At 43.6% G+C, this 20,763-nt stretch overlaps 1 protein-coding gene across 1 annotated transcript in view; it reads left to right on the top strand.

Moving 5' to 3' along the window:
• The window catches only part of TBC1D9 (TBC1 domain family member 9), a 129,585-nt gene that overhangs the window by 71,776 nt on the left and 37,046 nt on the right, over nucleotides 1-20,763 (top strand). Inside the window, exons 4-13 of the mRNA XM_043902480.1 lie at nucleotides 3,897-4,125; nucleotides 4,545-4,806; nucleotides 6,727-6,934; nucleotides 11,844-12,050; nucleotides 13,489-13,659; nucleotides 14,286-14,436; nucleotides 16,181-16,395; nucleotides 18,526-18,643; nucleotides 19,777-20,062; nucleotides 20,415-20,544. Coding sequence (XP_043758415.1) covers nucleotides 3,897-4,125; nucleotides 4,545-4,806; nucleotides 6,727-6,934; nucleotides 11,844-12,050; nucleotides 13,489-13,659; nucleotides 14,286-14,436; nucleotides 16,181-16,395; nucleotides 18,526-18,643; nucleotides 19,777-20,062; nucleotides 20,415-20,544 — 1,977 coding nt within the window. The remainder of the gene's footprint in view (nucleotides 1-3,896; nucleotides 4,126-4,544; nucleotides 4,807-6,726; nucleotides 6,935-11,843; nucleotides 12,051-13,488; nucleotides 13,660-14,285; nucleotides 14,437-16,180; nucleotides 16,396-18,525; nucleotides 18,644-19,776; nucleotides 20,063-20,414; nucleotides 20,545-20,763) is intronic.

The following is a 20,763-nucleotide window of genomic DNA, read 5'->3' as shown; positions in this document are numbered from 1 at the left end:
ACTGTCTGAGTCACTAGGAAAGCCCCTTAGATAGTGTAGTTTGAATTAATGTTCTTCCTCTCTAAACATATGGGTGTCATTTGGTTTGTTCTACATTGGTCTTTTCTAGTATTCTTCTGGCTTCAGGTCAGAATCTTGCTACAGGAGAGTGGACATTAGGCTTGGGGGTCTCCCTGCTCACTCAGAGTTGATTGGCCATTGGCATTGCCTAAGGACCCAACTGCAACTTCACGTTAGTTGTTTTCATTCTGTCCCTTTCATCTATTCACTCATTCATTTCCTTTTTCATTTTTACATATTTTTGGCTCCCCTTCTGTGAAGGCATTGATAACTTTGAAGTGTCATATAGGTCCAATTTCTACATCTGTGTCTCCATTCCTGCCCTGCAAGTAGGTCCATCTGTCCCGTTTTTCTAGATCCATGTGCTATGCTGTGTTTAGTTGCCCAGTTGTGTCTGACTCTTTGCAACCTCATTAGCCTGCCAGGTTCCTCTGTCCATTCTCCAGGCAAGAATACTGGAGTGGGTTACCATGCCCTCCTCTAGGGGATCTTCTCAACCCAGGCATTGAACCCAGGTCTCCCACATTGCAGACACATTCTTTACTGTCTGAGCCACCAGCGAAGCCCAAGAATACTGGAGTGGGTAGCCTGTCCCTTCTCTGGGGGATCTTCCTGACCCAGAAATCAAACTGGAGCCCCCTGCATTGCCGGCGGATTCTTCACCAGCTGAGCTACCAGGGAAGACCTTAGATTCCGTATATAAGCCTTAATATACGATATTCACTTTTCCCCTTCTAACTTACTTCACTCTGTATAACAGACTGTAGATTCATCTACATCATGGCAAATGACTGTATGTTTCTTTTTATGGCTGAGTAATATTCCCTTGTGTATATGTATTGTGCATCTCCGTTACCCATTCATTTGTCAATAACCTAGAGGGGTAGGACAGGAGGGTGGGAGCAAGGCTCAAGAGGGAGGGGGATGTATGTATCCCATAGCTGATTGGTGGTGTTGTACTGCAGAAACTAACAGCCTGGTAAAGTAATTATACTGCAACGGAAAAGAAAGACGTGTCACAAAGGCTGCAGATACATTTGCCAGTGTAACAGGTGTTTTCATCCATCTTCTCTCTGAACGGGGTTCTCCTCCTCCCCACCCAGACGTCTAGGGCGCTCATGCTCCCTGCTGGTTGTCTGCGGTTCCTTGGAATAGCACGCCACCAAAGCCCGCTTACCTCCAAAGCAGGTCCAAAACATGTCTCCCCTGGCTTCCACCGAAGCAGCATCTCTATTCTCTCGGTGGAGCGGTACCAAAAGTAACCAGAGGGGACACCCTTATCTTAAGAGACTCTGAGGGAAGCACATTGCTGCTTCCAGTGCCATTCAGCCCTCCCACGAAACAGAGCAGGAGTCGGCAACTTGGTACTTAGTTTTCCAAATTGGTTTTGCTAACTCTTAAACAATTTTAGACTTAGAAATCTGTGATTCTGGAGGTCACAATGAAAACTAAGATAGGGCCCCTTAAGATACATGTTTATTTGGAAAGACAACATGTACTCTTTTTTTTTTTTTAATCTTATTCATTTATTTTTGGTTGCACTAGGTCTTCATTGCCGTGTGTGGGCTTTCTCTAGTTGAGGCAAGAGGGGGCTACTTGTTGTGGTGCAAGGGCTTCTCATCGCAGTGGTTCCTCTGGTTGCAGGGCATGGGCTCTGGGTATGCGGGCTTCATTAGTTGTGGTGTATAGGCTTAGCTGCCCCTTGGCATGTGGAGTCTTCCCAGACCAGGGATCGAACTGGTGTCCTCTGCATCGACACTGGACCTCCAGGGAAGTCCCAACATATACGCTTTGAATAATTTTTTTTTACTATTAAATATCTCTTAGGTGCTAGCTGCTGTTGGTAAAAACTTTTTGAGACATTCTGTTTGAAAGGCATATTTAGTGGTTGGGGGACATATACCCAAAATACTTTCAGCCAACATAGAAGTTAAGAGAACATAGAGACAAGAATGCTAGTGCTTATGCCGGACTGGGTTAGTTTCATAGAAAATGTGATATTTACACTGAACCTGGAAAGGTTGATTTGGGCAGACCAAGAAGGGGTTCTTTGTCACAAGATGAAGATTGGATTTTTCGCCTCTTACACTGATAGACTGTGGACATTTTCATGGTGGAGATGCTGTTGTCAAATCTCGGTTTGAGAAAGTAGCTGTACAGAATATATCACAGTATAGAAAGACTCCTGATGGCATGCCCGTTGGGAAGCCACTGCAGTAATTCCTGGACTGTGCAAAGGCACTAAGAGGTGGCTTCTTATCAGAATAGGCTGAAGACTTGTCCAGGGTTGTGTTTGCTGCTGTGGTTGTTGTTTACATGTTTGTTTTTCACTAGCATTGAATGGTGATGGAGAGGGTGGAAGACAAAGCCCTCTCCCCCTTCCCTCCTGCCATCGCTCCTTAGTACCACAGCTGCAGGCTACTGGAGTGGACAGTCTGGCAGTGAAAATAAAATTCAGGACATCATATGTATTAAAACATTTCAATACGTTAGGCACAGAGGATCAATAGTACATAATGTGAGGAAGAAGAGTTATAGTTGGGAGAAGCGTTTGTAAAGAGGTGGGAATTAGACTGGATTTTGAGATTAGGTAGGATTAGTGATGGGTGATACAGCGGTAAAGAATCTGCCTGCCAATGCAGGAGACTCGAGAGGTGAGGGTTTGATCCCTGGGTAGGGAAGATCCCCTGGAGGAGGAAATGGCAGCCCACTGCAGTATTCTTGCCTGGAAAATTCTATGGACAGGGGAGCCTGCCAGGCTATAGTCCATGGAGTCACAAAGAGTTGGACATGACTAAGTACACACAGAATTAGTGAAACAGACAACAGTCCTACTCTAGATTTTATGCACTCAGAATGACAGGACCACAGGCAAGAAGGTGGAAAAGCATACAGATGACATATCCAGGCCCTGAGTGTGCTTTGGATCTTGTCAGAGGCAGTGTAGTGAGAGCAAATGTTGCAGTGTTGGTTGGACCAAAAATGTGCATGGTCTAGAATATTGTATTTTACATGGTGATTGTAGGGAAACAGAATTTTGATAATAAGAATTTTGTAGTTATAGTAAGTTTGGAGAAGATATATTTGTAGGGAGCATCCAGAATTCACTGGAAGCCCAAAGGCAGGAATTCTAGGTATGAGGCTGCCCAAATTCACATGGATCTGCAGACATGGATCAAAACCCCAGACATTCATGCTCCAGAGCTCATGTTTATCTCACCCTACCTTGTGAACAGAGAAAATGGAGATGAGGTAAGAGGGATTTGGTGATTACAAAGTCAAAGGTGGAATTCCAAGGAACATTTTTTCTTAGGAGGTATATGTAGACACCATTTTTCATTGAATTATGGAGGAACTGGGTAACAAACAGCCCCTCAAGCTGCTAAAATGATTAAGCAGTAGGTTAAGCCAGTTACTTGTCTTGCAGAGATCTTATTTCCTGTGCAACTGACCAAAAATTGTGTGTCTTATATAATTTCCACTCCAATATTCACCTCTTGGCTGCTTATGTGGTGGCTTGTTCCTTTTATCCAGGTTCCTGATGTTTTTCATGGCCGAGAGACGGTGGGTCTGTGGCTAATGTCAATTAATGACATGTGTTTTGGTCTTTTCTTTCCTCTGCATTGATCTATGTTGCTGTTAGGAAATCTTTTAGTACATAAATGCTGCTTGTTAATTGGCTTAGGTTTGGGGAGTTGGCTTCGAAAATAATTCAATTTTTTAAAGTGTCCCTTAGAAGAAAAATTTTTCCCTTGCCAGTGTGTACATCACACGGAAAAGAAGCAGTTCTAGTCATAGTGATACAAGTTGTGCATTTGTGCTTTATCCCTTCTTAGGGCATCATTGCAGAGTATAACAAAATCAACGATGTGAAGGAAGATGACGACACAGAGAAATTCAAGGAGGCCATCGTGAAGTTCCACCGGCTCTTCGGAATGCCGGAGGAGGAGAAGCTCGTCAACTATTACTCTTGCAGCTACTGGAAGGGGAAGGTCCCCCGACAGGGTTGGATGTACCTCAGTATTAATCACCTTTGCTTTTATTCTTTTCTGATGGGAAGGGAAGGTGAGTCCTAGAATTTCAGAGGGAAGCTTTTGAAAGTCTACTGAGGTTTTTGCCTTCCTGAATGTAAACTATATCCAAACATCAATAGTAGTAAATCTGTACTTGTAACTGATTTGTGATGACTTAACAGTTGAATTCAATCGTTTTTGGTTCAGTTGCTGTAAACTACTTGATCGGGAGATAATAAAAATTGACCAAAGGTATAATTCATTATACGGACTTAAATCCGTAATAATCATAACTCAGAATGTTTGTGGTCCAGATTTGTCTTTTGAAACTAACAAGCAGAATAATAATAAATATAAGCACATAAGCTCATAGGAGTTGCATGAAATTGGAGGGTGGTGGTGTGAGATTCCAGTATTTTGAAATGATTTTAAGGAGCCACATGTTGACCCAGCCTCGTTCTCTGTGCCCAGCCAAGCTGGTCATCCGGTGGGTGGACATCACTCAGCTCGAGAAGAACGCCACGCTGCTTCTACCCGATGTGATCAAAGTGAGCACAAGGTCCAGCGAGCATTTCTTCTCTGTATTCCTCAACATCAATGAGACCTTCAAGCTAATGGAGCAGCTCGCCAACATCGCCATGAGGCAACTCTTAGACAATGAGGGCTTTGAACAAGATCGATCCCTGCCCAAACTGAAAAAGAAATCTCCTAAGAAAGTGTCTGCCCTAAAACGGTAGGTGACAGAGACCTGAAGTCTTATGGACTTGAGAAACAAGAACCCATCTGTTCATTTATGAAAGTTAACCTTTTCCGAACAGCTTCCAGGGTTCAGAACACTTTTCTGGGTATAGATACAGAACTGAGAAAGACTGCCTAAAGCACTCACAGTTCAGTAAGTGAGGTGGACGTGACCAGCTCCAGCACTATAGGATGGGACCTCTTTTGGTGCTGAGAGCAGAACACCATGAGTACACACACAGGGAGATGGGCAGAGAAGGACCTCTCCAGGAAGCTGCTCAAAGCTGGGCTCTCAAAATTACTCAGTCAGAGTCAGTAGGATGGGTATTACTTTAGACATATTATTTCAGGCAGAGGGACAATATGATAAGGGAAACACAAGGGAAAAGAGGAGAGGAAGCTCGTCAACATTTATGGAAGGTGGCTGGGCATGAGATGAGGCTATGCTGCAGAGAAGCCCAGAAGTCTGGATGTGAGAGTGAAGGCCTAGAGAGAAGGCAAGGGGAAAATTGATGTTCTAACATGTGATGGTATGCATGGAATCACCCCTAACTGAGATGGGGATGAGGGAAGGGAGAGCATGTCCAAGGGATATGAGGATTCAGTTTTGATCACATTGAGTTGAGTTGCCTGCAGGGCGTCTAACTAGACATCAGTTCAGTGGGATAAATGGAATTGGCCATCATTGCTGTATAGCTGGTCGTTGAAACCCGACAAGAGGTCACTGCAATGAAAACGCCTTTGGTGATTTGAGACATGTTTTGATAGACTGACAAGAAGATGGGTTACTGTGGTGGGCGGAATGCACATGAAAGGCAAGGCAAGGGAATTAGGTCAGTACAGACTGCTTTTTCGAGAAATTCAATGGTAAAGTAGGGGGTTTGCTCTCTTTTAGAATGAAAACATTTGAACAGAAGGTAGTATGAAGTAGGCAGGTGGGAAGAGTTTGTTGATGAGGGTAGCACAAGGACAGAAGGGAGCATGGAGATAAAACTAGAAGAAAATGAATAATTTAAAAAATGGCACCTTGGACTTCCCTGGCGGGCCAGTGGTTAGGACTCTGTGCTTCCAGTGCAGGGGGCTCGGGTTCAATCCCTGGTTGGGGAATTAAGATCCCAGATACCGAGCAAAGCGACAAAAAAAAAAAAAGATCTCACAGCATGCAGAAGGATGCTTGTGTGTGCTGATACCTCTCCCTTTGAAACAGGTAAAAGAAGAAGGAGGAGGTGAGGCTGGAGGTAGTTTTAGAGATAGAAGGGAGGGAACTGGAGGGCCTGTCTGCCTTGTGAAGCCAGAAACTGGATCATCAGGGGCTGAAGTAGCCTAAAAGCTTGAGCAAAGATGTTTAAATGATGAACAGGAAGAAGGAACTCATCAGAGAAAAGATCATGGTCACTGGAGGACCCAGCTGAGGTTAGACACTCTGGTTGTCCAGGAGGTGGGTTGTTCCTGTGTTTCAGGCAGTTTTATTGTTTATTCAAGGTGACCACTGACAGCCTGCAGGTTCATGTGGCTTATGTTCATCCTCATTAGGTCATTCCTAAAAGATAAGGCCCCGAGAGTGGCTGTGGATGAGTGTAAATGTAGCCATCTCTTTAGAAATTACTGTGTTCTTTTAGAAAGAGAATTATTTCCTGTCCAGGCCTTGTTTTCCTAGATTCTTTGTTTTCCAAGGTTCTTTGACAGTTACAGATACTGATTGTAAAATGACCACACAGGGGACCTAAATATATTAAAATGATTTCACTATGCTTTTGGGTCATCGTTGGAGTTAACTCCAGAAGAAAGCCAAGAAGGTAGAAATAAGTCTGACAAGGTGGAAGGGAAAGATGGGCCGGGAAATCTCTGTGGCCACATCATTGAGAGGTACTCAAACTTTTCCTTTGTGGGGTGAGTCATTACTGTTGTTTTCCAGTGATCTGGACGCCAGGGCCAAGAGTGAGAGGTACCGTGCACTCTTCCGGCTGCCCAAAGATGAAAAATTAGATGGCCACACAGACTGCACCCTCTGGACTCCATTCAACAAAATGCACATTTTGGGGCAGATGTTTGTGTCCACGAACTATATCTGCTTCACCAGCAAGGAAGAGAACCTGTGTAGCCTCATTATCCCACTACGAGAGGTATGTGGCAGGTGGAAATGGGTGTCTTAAGGGTTTTATTGGTAATCCTTTTCTGTGTATCTTATCTTATCTTTCTGTGTATCATCACTGAGTTGGCTTTTAACCATGGGTGAGCGTTCATAATTCTTTGGTGGCATCTGCCACTCTTTGACGCGTTGTCATCACTGTGAGTAACCATGGGACCTGCGAGGTGTCTTACTCCAGAAGCAGACTGGTGTTTTATTCTTGTTCAGGTAAGGTGAGATCAACGGAGCAGGAGATGACTGTCCTTGAAAAGACGCTGGTTATACTCATGGATTCCATCAGGGGCGCACGTCATGCTAGAGGGCCCACAGGGGGACAGCCCCAGGTGGGTCAGCAGACAGAGGAGCAGGGAAAGATGTGGACTGGAGTCTTTATTGTGATTTCCGTGGGAAGAAACAGGTGAGACAGGATAAGCAGGCTTGGGGTTGGCAAGTTGAAAAATTCCAGCAGGCTATAGGGCAGAGGCCCTGTCCCTAATGGTCTGGTTCCTGGCCCTGGGGTGACAAGGGCAGGATGAATAGGGGCCCTGAGTGTGAGAGCAGGTGGAGGAGGTCGTTGGGGTTTGGATTGGTTGGTTTGCTTGTGAAAGGCCTTATAGGTAAGTCCTTTACTGTCTCCAGGAGTTGGGCAACTCTGGGTCAGCAAGGCCCCGGGATGTGAAAACATCAAATAGAGAAACTAGAAAGTGTAGTTACTACTCCTGGCCCACAGCCTGAGCATCTTGATCTTTAGAGAGGTGGTCTAGGTTGTGAATCAGAAAGTCAAGACCTGTCTAGTTTGTTGGTTCCCTCTGTTAGAACCAGTGGGACCACTGGCCGCAGTGGCCAGATCTGTATCTCTGCAAATTTTGGAGTCTGTATTTTAATAAAGTTCCAGGCTGATGCCCATGGACAGTGAAGACTGAGGAACATTATTATTGTACCTGGGTTGGAGGTGGGTTCTCTCGTGTCTTCACAGTGATAGGTTGTTCTGTTACTTGTGGAGAAGCCTTGCTGTTGGGGGTTGAGAAGAAATTCCAGGTTAGGATGTCCAGGGCTGGCAGATCCGCAGTTTCTAACCTGGCTGCTTTCAGTCTGCTTTGGTCCTTTCCTAGAAATTAAGATGCTTAGCTTTGGCTATTTAATCACAGTTGAGCCTTTGTTAAGATTTCCTATGGCAAAGGGTTCAAGTTTCTCTTTGCCTTACTTTCTTTTTTTTTAAAAAAATAATCATTTATGTAAGCAATTTTTTTTCTTGTTTGCATCATTATCACAGAAAATTATTAAAATACAGACAAATAGAAAGAAAACAAAACTCATCCCTAGTCCCACCATTCAAAAATGACCACTGTGAACATCCTGTTACATAGTTGTTCAGGCTTTCTATGCATTGCTGTGTATATGTCATTTATATTATTTAAGTATAAAGAAATAATGAATTTTATTTTTTTTTATTTCTCTTAACAGTGAGTGTGCACTAAACTTATTTCCATATCATAAAATATTCTTTTATAACATTTAATGACTGCATATTATTCCATTACTGGATATGTAGAATTTATTTCTTCTTATTTAGGCTATCTTTGGTTGGACCTTTGCATTATTTTTCTTTCATTTTCTCCCAATCATATGTATAATTTTCCTTATAAATTCCTAGAAGTTTAATTGGTGGATTAAAATGAATGCAAAGTGTTAGGCAATGGAAAATCTAGTTTTCTTTCTTATAGGGTAAGTTCATTGGTATTATAACACATTTGGAGGCCAGGAATTACTGGGGGTGAATTCTGAGATGGATGGTTGATCAGTACTTACAATTGGCTCTGAAATGCATCTCATGACTTTTTCCAATAAACTTACCCTCTTTACCTTAGGGAGTTACTAAACTCTGTGTGTGGCGGTGGGGTTGGGGGTGTGGGTAATTGACATCACGTACTAGTTTCAGGTTACCATAGTAGTGATTTGATATTTGTGTATATTATATAATGATCACTATGATAAGTCCAGTTAAAATCTCTCACCATTCATAGTATGCTATTAAAGTCTGCTATTAAAAATGTTCTTCATCAAGTACTATGAACAAAATAAAGCAGAGTGACCTGGACCCACTAGGGAAACCCATCCTGGGATTAAGAATATACTGAGTGTATCATTTATAAATCAGAGTGAGTCATCACTTTGTTTTTCCAAAGGTAACTGAGGAACAGAGGGGCTGGAGGCTGCCATCCCACATCTGCTCCACTGTTCCCTTCCTCCTGGTTCAGTTCGGGGGCTCTGTGTACATTTTAGTGTGATCTACAATAGGATTGTGAGAGCTTGGAGGAGTTACTCCTAACTCCTTCCTCAGCCCATCTTGTGCTTACTAGTTTTCCCTAACAAGTCAGTGGGGCAGAGATAATTCAGGCATATTTCAGGATAAGTCAGAAGATGGGGGAAGATAGTATAGGTGGCATTTAGAAGAAAAGTATGTTGTGGTCGGAGGGTGCGGCTTGAAAGAAACCCCTAATGAGACAGCAGTGCCCTTTTTTACCCCAGTGAATCACTGAGCTATATTAATGGTAAATCCTAAACCTCAACTAATGGAAGAAGCAAAGGACTTGCATTTATTCCTACTCCAGGTTATATAATGACAAAAATGCACTAGAGCAGGGCTCCCACCCTCCGTCTGGGTCTGTTTGAGCAGAGAGTGATGTCTCCATGAACTGAGTTAAGCTGATTGATCAGTAGGAGCTTCAAGGAACCTTGCATCCTCCTTGGAACAGCTCCTTTTGGAACTGTGTAGACTAGGGATTGCCGTTGTATTTCATTTTTTATAAATAAGTGGAAATATTGACTGGAGATTATTAATATACATTCTGCATGCAGACTTAAGGTAGAGTAAATCGACACATGTTAAATGTTTACACAGTATCATGTTGCTGTAGATTTTAAAGAAAAGTCTGAACTAGCAGCAAGAGGATAAAGTGATGAGAGTCCTCATTAGCACGTCTAGATGTAGTCTCTCTTCTTTTTTTCAATTATAAATTACCTTGTAAATGTTCCATATGAAACACCAAGATTTGATTAGATTCAAGCTATCTTACAATTGTAGTTGGTGATGAAAATGTGCCTCATTGTGTAGAACATTCCGGTGAAGCTATTACCCTTTCCTGGAGGCGCAGAGTTTCAGGGGTAGAATTCTACTAGAACTCGTTTGTCAGTGAAAAATACATGCTAACCCGTGGGAAGCTGCCTAGGGTTTCTGTAGGTGCTTTCTTGCTGTCTCTGTATTCATGATCCTGCTAGATACTAGACTTCCATGCAGATTTCATCACGAGCACATGGTATCTGTGTTTTAGGTACAGAACTTGAACCTTTCATCCTCTTGGTATCTTGTCATTAATTGCAGATGCCTGGTGACTAAAACAATCAGAAAAAATCTGTTGGGAGAAAAGGAGCTTTTATCCGTCTTTTAAAATAAGCATTGTTTAACATATGTCTGAAGTATCATGGGAAAATCCTTTTCTTGATAAAGAAGTTGGCTTCCCCCTCTCCCCCTGACCCCCACCAATTTCTCTAGCTTCCTTAGCTTTGGAGGAAAAAACTCTTAGGTACAACTCTACATATCTCAGAATATTCCTTGAAAAATGTATGACTATATATCTAACTTGTACATGTTTATAAAAGCTGAGAACAGAACTCAGGTCCTGCAGTTTTTCCCTTTATGGACCCCAGTAATACCTGTTTTGCACTTGTGACCCTGCAACTTTTTAGGCAATTCCAATAGGTTGCTTAGCCTTGAAAGGGAGAAAGGTTTTTAAAGTTCTGCTCAGAGGAAATGTCTTTCACATGAAAATGCTGATGCAGAGGTTGAAGTTGAACCTGTCTAGACTGCTTACAGTGGAAATGAAGATGGGAAAGAAACTAAACTCTTAAGTACACAATCAGCGCTGCTGCAAATAAATCATTTATCTAGAGCCTGGCCTTGAGATTTTTCTTCCTAATGTGCTAACGAAAAGAGTTGTAGTGCATTTTTCTTAGTTTCCAGTTGATGAAAATCCTATTATAAACCAGCAAATATATGCCGTCATTTCAAAGCTGAAACACATGTCCCTTATTTTTGCTTTTCTCCTGATGTGGTAGACTTACTTTACTACACATACTAGTATGCACAAATGCACACACACACACACACACATACACACACACACAGTCAGCCCGTGCAGAAAGGGTTGCAATTAAGCTGTTTACGTCATGTCTGCTCAAAATCATGCCTTTAAAACTTTGAAGTGGTAAGAGGTGAGGAATGCAAAGCCCTGGAGTCTAAACGAGACATTTGAAGGATTGGTGGTGTTTTAAAAGCCATGTCCACATTAAGCTAATAAAAGGACCCAGTATCGTGGGTTGTTTCTCTCTCTTAGAGATGAAGCACCAGCGAAGAGTCCTCCCTCTTAAAGTTCCATGAAATTTTAATGAAAGTCAAAGAATTTCTTCACAACAAGGTTTCTCAGCCTTGGCGCTGTTGACATCTTGGGCTGTGCTGTGTTGGGGTGGGCTGACTTGGGTCCTGTGCCCTGCACGATGTTTAGCTTCATCCTTGACTTCCACCTGTGAGATGCCAGTGGTACCCTCTGCTTGTGACTGCCAGAAGTGCCTCTAGATGTTGCCAAATGTCTCCTGGGGCTGGGATGGGGACTCACTCTCGATTTATAACTTCCAGCAAGATAATCCGGTTCCAGTTTCATTTGTTCTGAGCTGTTTTCTTTTATTGGGACAGCTTTCAAGAATCTCAACTTGCCTCAATAAAATACGGAAGTTCCTGCTGAGATGGAGTCCACTTCTTTCTCCAGTGCTCAGCATCTTCAGCACTCAGAGGTTGCTGTCTGGTGATCCTTGGGCAGTAATGCTCTTGGTGGCCTGTTTCTTTCCAGGTGACGATTGTAGAAAAGGCAGACAGCTCCAGCGTGCTCCCCAGTCCTCTGTCCATCAGCACCAGGAACAGGATGACCTTTCTCTTTGCCAACTTGAAGGACAGAGACTTTCTGGTGCAGAGGATCTCTGACTTCCTGCAGCAGACGACCTCCAAAATATACTCAGACAAAGAATTCGCAGGAAGCTACAACAGTTCGGATGATGAGGTCGGTGGAAGGCACCTGCGGGTTTGGTTCATCCTATTTCTCTTCCCTGGAGAGTGTTCACCTCCTGGTCTGTTTTGTTTGATCTTGAAGCTTTGCAGCTGTGCTGAGATGAACCAGCTACTCTGATGTCCAGAGCAGACATCTTATTTACATCTCACGGTGTTTGTATTTAGGATCATAGAATTGGACATCTAATCTCACCCTCTTCTTTCATCACTGAAGGCGTTACGAAGTGATTTGTCCTGATTACATAGCAAGTGACTCTGGTCTAAGTGACTCTGTTGGGAATTACACAGAGGTCACCCAGTAAAGTCTCAAACCTGAAATACAACATCATTAGGATGATTTTATTCTGATACAATATGAATTGTGTCCCTATTGAATTAGGCTCTGAACCCACAGCCAGGGAAACTGGGCCCTGAAAGATACATGATTAGCTCAAATGATGAAGCGACTTGCAGCGAAAATATGCTGTAAAGCTGGCGAGCTCCTGTTTACCTGCTCCAAGCTTCTGTGGGCATTTTTGATGCACCAGAAACTAGATAGATAGGAGGCGAGGGGGGCGGTCCCATCAGCAGTTGATTCAACCACGTCATGCTTTGCATGCATACTAATCAGAGAGATAAGTGTCCAACCAGTTTGTTGTAAAAATGAATCTAAAATACAGAGGAGGCATTTCCCTGGTAATCCAGTGGTTAAGACTCCATGCCGGGATTTCCCTGGTGGTCCAGTGGTTATGAATCTGCCTTGCAATGCAGGGGTTGCAGGTTTGATCCCTGGTTGGGGAACTAAGATCCCACATGCCACGGAGTAACTAAGCCTGAGTGCCACAACTACTGAGCCTTTCATACCATAACTAGAGAGTTCAAGTGCTGCAACTAAAAGCTGACACAGCCAAATAAATGAATATTAAAAAAAAAAAGACTCCATGCCTCCAATGAAGGGGATGCAGATTTGATCCCCAATTGGGAAACTTAAGGTCCTTCATGCTACGGACCACAGCCAAAAAATAAAACACAGAGGAAACTTATTGGACACATTGAAGCTCTGTGGCGTATGATCCCATCTAATTCTCACCAAAATGCTGACTTGCTGGCTTCCTCCTGCTACATCACCTAGCAAGACACCTCCTGGGAACCATGGGGAAGCTATTAGTGTCTGTCCAGAGGACAGTCAGGTGGCTCAGTGGTAAAGAACCTGCCTGTCAACGCAGGAGACACAGGAGACACGGGGTTTGGTCCCTGGGTCGGGAAAATGACAATCCACTCCAGTATTCTTGCCCGAAGAATCCCATGGACAGAGGAGCCTGGCGGGCTACAGTCCATGGGGTCTCCAAGAGTAGGACCCGACTGAGCACAGAAAGGTGGAGGAGAGGCTGTTGAAGAAGTAGATTCTGCAGCTCTCACCGTCCCCACCTCTCGGTGCTCTGCCTTGGCAGGTGTATTCTCGGCCCAGCAGCCTCGTTTCCTCCAGTCCCCAGAGGAGCACCAGCTCTGATGCTGATGGCGAGCGCCAGTTCAACCTCAATGGCAACAGTGTCCCCACGGCCACGCAGACCCTGATGACCATGTATCGGCGGCGGTCTCCCGAGGAGTTCAACCCGAAATTGGTGAGTGCCGCCTCCTCTTGCCTGGAATTTTCTGTACTAGATCAGGAATGTTTTTTTAAAAATCTTTTAAAATAAACTCATCAATGTGTCACTGGACAGTTTCCTACAAGTGAAGGATATTTTTTAAAAAATACAAATGATATATAAATATAACATACAATGACATATTTGTATGTCATCGGGTTTCAGAGTGGCTTCATTGTGAAAGGAGATAGGTCATGTACTTCTATATGCAGGTGACATTTTTTAGTTTTGTGTTTTAACTGTTGCTTAAGTAACCAACAAGTAAGTACATAATGTCTCAGCCCACGTTTAACAAACATCCACTCCGTTTCACTTGGAGGTGTAGACATAAAGCTGTAAGTAACATTTGCATTCTCCTGACCCACCTCAGGGAAGTGGCATTCTGACTCCGGGCCAGAAAGCTTCATGGCAGATCCACAGGCTCTGATATATGGGTCAGGTCACAGAAGGTCTTCAGAAAATATGAGTTTTTTGTTCTCATGAATTCTGTCCAGAACTTACCAGCTCCATTCTCCAGGGAAAATGTTCTGACTTTCCGTCAAACTTGTCCTGAGCATTCTCGAACTACTTTGGGTGTAATGATGCTACATCATCCCTTTCAGGCCAAAGAGTTTTTGAAAGAGCAAGCCTGGAAGATTCACTTTGCGGAGTACGGGCAAGGGATCTGCATGTACCGCACGGAAAAGACCCGGGAGCTGGTGCTGAAGGGTGTCCCTGAGAGCATGCGTGGGGAGCTCTGGCTGCTGCTGTCTGGTACGGTGGGGCTGGAGTGGGAGCACTCCTCCGAGTGTGCGGAGCCCCGGGGCTGCCCTCAGCCTTCCATCATGCATCAGGGCTATTTCAAATACGCAACCCCCAATTCAACCCAGGGGTCTAATTTCTAATCAGTGAAGTGCAAATCAGTTTACCCTGTCATTACATATGTGTGTGTCTGTATATGTGCATGTGTGCTGAGTCGCTTCAGTTGTGTCTGACTTTTTGCAACCTCATGGACTGTAGCCTGCTAGGCTCTTCTGTCCATGGGATTCTCCAGGCAGGAATACGGAGTTTTGGGTTGCCATTTCCTACTCCAGGGGATCTTCTGGACCCAGAGATCAAAGCCAAGTCTACTGTAATGGCAGGTGGAGTCTTAAAACACTATGCCATCTGGGAAGCCCATGTGTATATGTACACATATTTAACATATAAATACCTATTTAATTATATAATATGTACATACATATGTGTGTATTTTTATATGTATGTATTTGTATGTATGTATATGTGTGTGTGTACATAAACCTTATACTTAAATAAATTATATTTAACTAGATTCATAGTTAGGTGCTTGCATCCAGGGTTTGTTGGTCTTTAAGAATCATAACATGCAGATATGTCAAAGCAGGGGTTCTCACCCACCTCTGCATCCTCCTGCCCAGCACCAAGGAGCTCCCTTCCACAGCAGTGGCTCCTCACTGCCAGGAACATGGTCCCTGCCCCCTGCAATTCTGAAAGTCCCTCTTCATCCTTCCTCCTACTCTTCAATATGGCTCTTTGTGAGCCCTTCATAATTTCAGTTTTTAAACTTGTTTTGAGAGACAAAGCATCCCTTTTCAAGTGAAATCATAAGGAAAACCCCGATAAAATGCAAGCAAGGCTGCTTGGTTGGAGAACTGAGACGGCTGAGGCTTCTGCTTGGCTTTCTCTGCCCACTTCCCTGTTCTTCTCTGAGCAGCCCCTTTGGGTTGTCTGTGGAACACAGTTTCTAGGTTGGAAGCCTCTACCTTAGGGAGGATTTTTTGTTTGTGTGTGTGTAGGGAGGTTTTTAAAAAATTCATTGTTTTTTTTTTAATTGAAGTATAGTTTTACAGTACCGTTAATTTCAGATGTATAGCATACCCACCCATTGCCTTTAATTCTGATGATTTTGCCTTATAGGTTATTACAAGATATTGACTATAGTGCCCTATGCTATACAGTAAATCCTTGTTACTTCTCTGTCGTCTGACTGGTTAATCCCATACTGTAGTTTGTCCCTCTCCTGTCCTCTTCCCTGCTTTGGTAACCATAAATTTGTCGTCTGTGTCTGTGAGTCTATTTCTGTTCTCTGTCTACAGTCATTTGTACTATTGTTTAGGCTTCACATATAAGTGATATCATAGAGTGTGTGTGTTTGTGAGAGAGAGAGAGAGAGAATCGCTCAGTCGTGTTTGACTCTGCAATCCCATAGACTGTAGCTCACTAGGCTCCTCCGTCCATGGGGCTCTCCAGGCAGGAATACTGGAGTGGGCAGCCATTCTCTCCTCCAGGGGATCATAGAGTACAGGGAAGTTTTTAAGCCACCGGCTTCCAGTGGAGCTGGAAGAGGGAAGGGGGCCGGGAGTGAAGTTACAGTCTGGCTGAGGCTGTGACACGGGTCCTCACAGGAGGAAGGGAAAGGCCGGGTCAGGCAGTCACAATTACAGACCAAGGCCCAGGCTCCCACCTTCTGATGCTGGGTCCGTTTGGTGTCTCCCAGGTGCCATCAATGAGAAGGCCACTCACCCCGGCTACTATGAGGACCTCGTGGAGAAGTCCATGGGGAAGTACAACCTCGCCACAGAGGAGATTGAGAGGGACCTGCACCGCTCGCTTCCAGAACACCCCGCTTTCCAGAACGAAATGGGCATCGCGGCTCTGAGGAGAGTCTTGACTGCTTATGCTTTTCGAAATCCTAACATAGGGTATTGCCAGGTGAATGTCACAGATGGGTAAGACTTAAAAAAAAAAAAAATGTTTTCTGCCAGCTGGTAAGTAACAAGAAAGGCTTTATGGGGGACTTCCCTGGTGGTCCAGTGGCTAAGATTCCATGCTCCCAGGGGGCCCAGGTTCGATCCCTGGTCAGGGAACTAGATCCTGTATGCTGTCGTTAAGACCCGGTGCAGCCAAATGAATAAATAAATATTTCCTTAAAAAGAAGAAACACTTTATGGTTAAGAGAGCAATTGCTGCACCGGGGTCTCTTGACCTTGGTATTGTTGGCATTGTGGACTGAATAATTCTTTGTGTGGGGCTGTCCTGTGCTTTGGGGAATGTTTAGTTAACATTCCTGCTTAATAACATGTTTAATAGCATCTTCTCACGAAATGCCAGTGCTCCCCACTTGTGACAACTAAATGTTTTTAGACCTTGTCAGATGTCCTCTGGGAAGCACGGTCTCCCAGAGCAGAGAAATACCGCCCTGAGCAGAGGAGCCAAGGGATAAGAGTGCCCTTTCTGGATCTACCACCGTCTGGTGGCCTGGCTGGTCACTAACTGGTCATGAACATATCTGGGCACCAAGCCTTTAATTCTGCATTCTGGGTTCCCCAGTGCTCCTACCCTTTGCAACTCCTAAGCAATTAATATCCTTGAGAATGTAGCTGTTATATGCTATGGCTATATTTTAAGGCCCACTAAAATAAATATGTAATTCACTATTTAAAAATGTTGCCCATATACCAACCACAATGATTGCTTGTATATGTTAGTATGGATAGCACAATTTGGAAAGCTCTAAGATAGTGTCTTAGATTGATTTAGATTGAAAGGCCACATATGTACCCAGAGAGACCTTCCTTGACCATCTAGTTGAAACCTGAAGCAGGTTTAATTCCTCAAAACCTGTATACACACACGCATACACACATCCACGCAGATCACAGGTCTCCCTGTACATTTTATCTTTTTGATATCAGTTAATTTAAAATATACCTCCAAATTGATTAATCAACCTTTACATCTTTTTTATCTCTCTGACCCCTGGATTTATGCCCTGTGAGATTTGTCACCACTCTGCCCCCTCCTTTTCCCCAGTACTTAGTCCAGAGCCTATTACCAAGTAGAGCCTCAAAAGAAACTTACCTTGAATGACTAAGAAATCAGCCATGACCATGATCGTGTAGCAGGCAGGTTAATTCTCAAGTGGAATTTTAATGATTTCACTTGGGCACCTGTTGAGTCAGGCTTACAAGGAAGAGCCTATTAGACCAAAATTCCTTTTTCAACATTTATATTGTAGGAATCTGATGAACACTGACTTAACCGGTTTCTCAAGGATCAAAAGAAGTACAGGCGGGAGCTGGCTTCTAATATAATAGAGTTCATATTTATCTTTTGATCTTCCTCTTTTTAATTAAGAGGACTACTAAAGTCGTTGAGCCTGGAGTGCTTATGAGCTAGCTGATAATATCTTTTAATAAAGTAGATTACTTTAGAATTAAACCCCTGTTACTTATCACTACCATCCTTATCCAGTCGGAAATAATGGGCGAGGACTTCAACTTTGAAAGGTTTCATTGTTCCCTGAAGAGTGCCTCAAGCCACGTGTAGTTGGTGATAGAAACAATTACGGAAGATTAAAAGGGAAATATTCACCTCACCGAATTAAGGATTACAAACACCGAGACTAATAGGTTAAAAGCTTTGTCAAATAGGCTTTGGACATAGTTTTTCGAATGAGGATTTGTGGTCATGGGGGGCCCAGTCCTTGGTGCATATTGGTGTTCATGGAGCCCTTAACAGTTAACAGGCAAAAAAAAAAAAAAAACCAACAACAACAAAAAACCAAAACCCACAAAACAACAACAAACAAAAGCAAAACACTTAGCAGGCTGAAGTTCTAAGGGTTTTTACATTTTTTAAAACTTGTAAACAAAACAAAACTCAGAAGAATGTGTGTATGTAAAGCCTTTAATATTTATTATCTGTTCTTTTGGGGAAAAAGTGTGCTGGCTCCTTTGGGACTAACTCAGTTGTTATTCAGGTTAACAAAGTTGCTCATATGTTAAAATGTGTCTGATGTATTTAAAATGTATCTGATGACATCTTCTTTCATCCCTTTAGGCCATGAACATTGTCACATCCGTGCTGCTGCTTTATGCCAAAGAGGAGGAAGCTTTCTGGCTGCTGGTGGCTTTGTGTGAACGCATGCTCCCTGATTATTACAACACCAGGGTGGTTGGTACGTGAGGCTGCAATTAATTTATAACCCTTATCTCATCAGGAAAATGTTTCTAGAACCAGGAAACCAGCTGTAACCCTATTTCCAGTCGCCATTAGCCAAAAGAGTGTCAGACAACTCATTTCCCAAAATGGGAATGAGAGGACTTGAATCAATATAGATTATACACAAAGGAGCACCATGGAGCTTCTCCCCCTGGAAAGAATATACGTCTCACTGCTTTAGAAAATAACTCAGTGTGGGTGTCTGTGGCATGTGAGAGCTACACCAGGCACACAGATCATCAGTCCCAAAAGGTTTAATAGTGCCTTCATGAAGAGCTTGGAATCTATGGAAAGCAGAAGGATTCAAAAAAGGAGTGGGCAGAATAGCATATAAAAATATATTCAGAGCTCAGTTTCTAAGGTATTTTTCAGAACTGGTTTCACTGCAAAGCAAGCAGTGATGGTGAGCATTTAAATAAATTATTGGTGTCTCTCCATATAATCCCCTCCAGTGTTAGACATTCATTTTAGCAGGACAAGCTTTTCATTGCTAGTATAGCAAAAGGTGTACTTCATGCTCTCCTCTGTTCTGTCTTCATTTCTAAACTTTTGCACAGTAGATTCATTGGAAATACTCTCCAGAAACCTCAGGAAGTTGATCATGAATGTGTACAGCTGGAATGCTTATAATTTGGGGGGAGGGCGGGGGAAACAATTATTTAAAGAAACAATTCCTGTATGGGACTAAGCATCCAGAAGAGTGATTTTTTTTTTTTTTTTTAAGAATTTGCCAAGAAATGAACCTACTTAGATGTATATTTCATGCCTAGCAAACATATGTTGCCAGGAAAATAATTGTGTGTCTGGAAGATCTTGTAAGTTGACCTTTTCCACAGCTCTTAGAGGTGTGATGATATTGCTCTTTCATGATAAAGAAGAAGGGAGGAAGGCCCCAGAAAGAGAAGCTGCAGTCAGAACTCATCTGGTGACTTGGCTGTGCTGATACCTTCATCTAGTAACGTAGTGATTAGAGTTCTGGCTCAGTAGCGGTTGTCAACTGGATTATTTTCGTCAAGCCACTGGGTTGGGTTCATTTGTGAGAAGGTGCTGTTGGTTAACCATGACCTTTTGCGTCCACCCCCGCTGCAGGTGCCCTGGTGGACCAGGGTGTCTTCGAGGAGCTGGCCCGGGACTATGTCCCGCAGCTCTACGACTGCATGCAGGACCTGGGCGTGATCTCCACCATCTCCCTGTCCTGGTTCCTCACCCTGTTTCTTAGCGTGATGCCCTTTGAAAGCGCAGTGGTGGTCGTCGACTGTTTCTTCTATGAAGGAATCAAAGTGATATTCCAGTTGGCCCTAGCTGTGCTCGATGCAAATGTAGACAAGCTTTTGAACTGCAAGGACGATGGGGAGGCTATGACCGTTTTGGGAAGGTATTTCTCACCTTGAAAACTACCTTTAGGTTTTCTTCTCTATACTTTTCCATCTGTCTTTCTCCTTGGTTCTGTGAGTCTTATTTGCCCTGATGGTTATTATAGGGCCCACTTCTCTGTGTGGTTGAAGATTGTTTTTTTTTTTTTTCCTTGACTTTAGAAGTGAAGACAGTTAACTATACTTCAGTTTAAAAAAATAATAAAATTTTTTTAAAATGTGAAGGGATTTTCATTCACTCTTAAGGAAATTCTAGCCTTCTGATATGCAGAGTTTGCAGAAAATAGGTGGACAGCTATAAAGGGGGACTTCCAGATTCGGCTCCCAGTGACTCGGGATTCCATTCTTCTTCAGGTATTTGGACAGCGTGACCAATAAAGACAGCACGCTGCCCCCCATCCCTCACCTCCACTCGCTGCTCAGTGATGACGTGGAGCCCTATCCTGAGGTTGACATTTTCAGACTCATCAGAACTTCCTATGAGGTAGGTCTGCCTGGGGTCACAACACTCTGCGTGCTCAGAGGGCCTCCGCTGGGTGTGCGCCACATGCTTCCATCGCTAACCCAGGGTGTCCCCTGCTTCCCTCCTGGTTCTGAGAACTGGTTGTCGAAGCAGGCAGCTCTCTACCAGCTGACAGCTTTGAGCTTCAGAGAGGGCCACTGAATGAGTGGGCCAGACACCACAGAGCGATTGCATGACCTG

The sequence above is a fragment of the Cervus elaphus genome, chromosome 5 (genome assembly GCF_910594005.1).
Source record: "Cervus elaphus chromosome 5, mCerEla1.1, whole genome shotgun sequence".
NCBI classification, from domain to species: Eukaryota; Metazoa; Chordata; class Mammalia; order Artiodactyla; family Cervidae; genus Cervus; species Cervus elaphus.
Note: the sequence above shows the minus strand (reverse complement) of the source record. Positions and strands in the feature narration are given on the sequence as shown.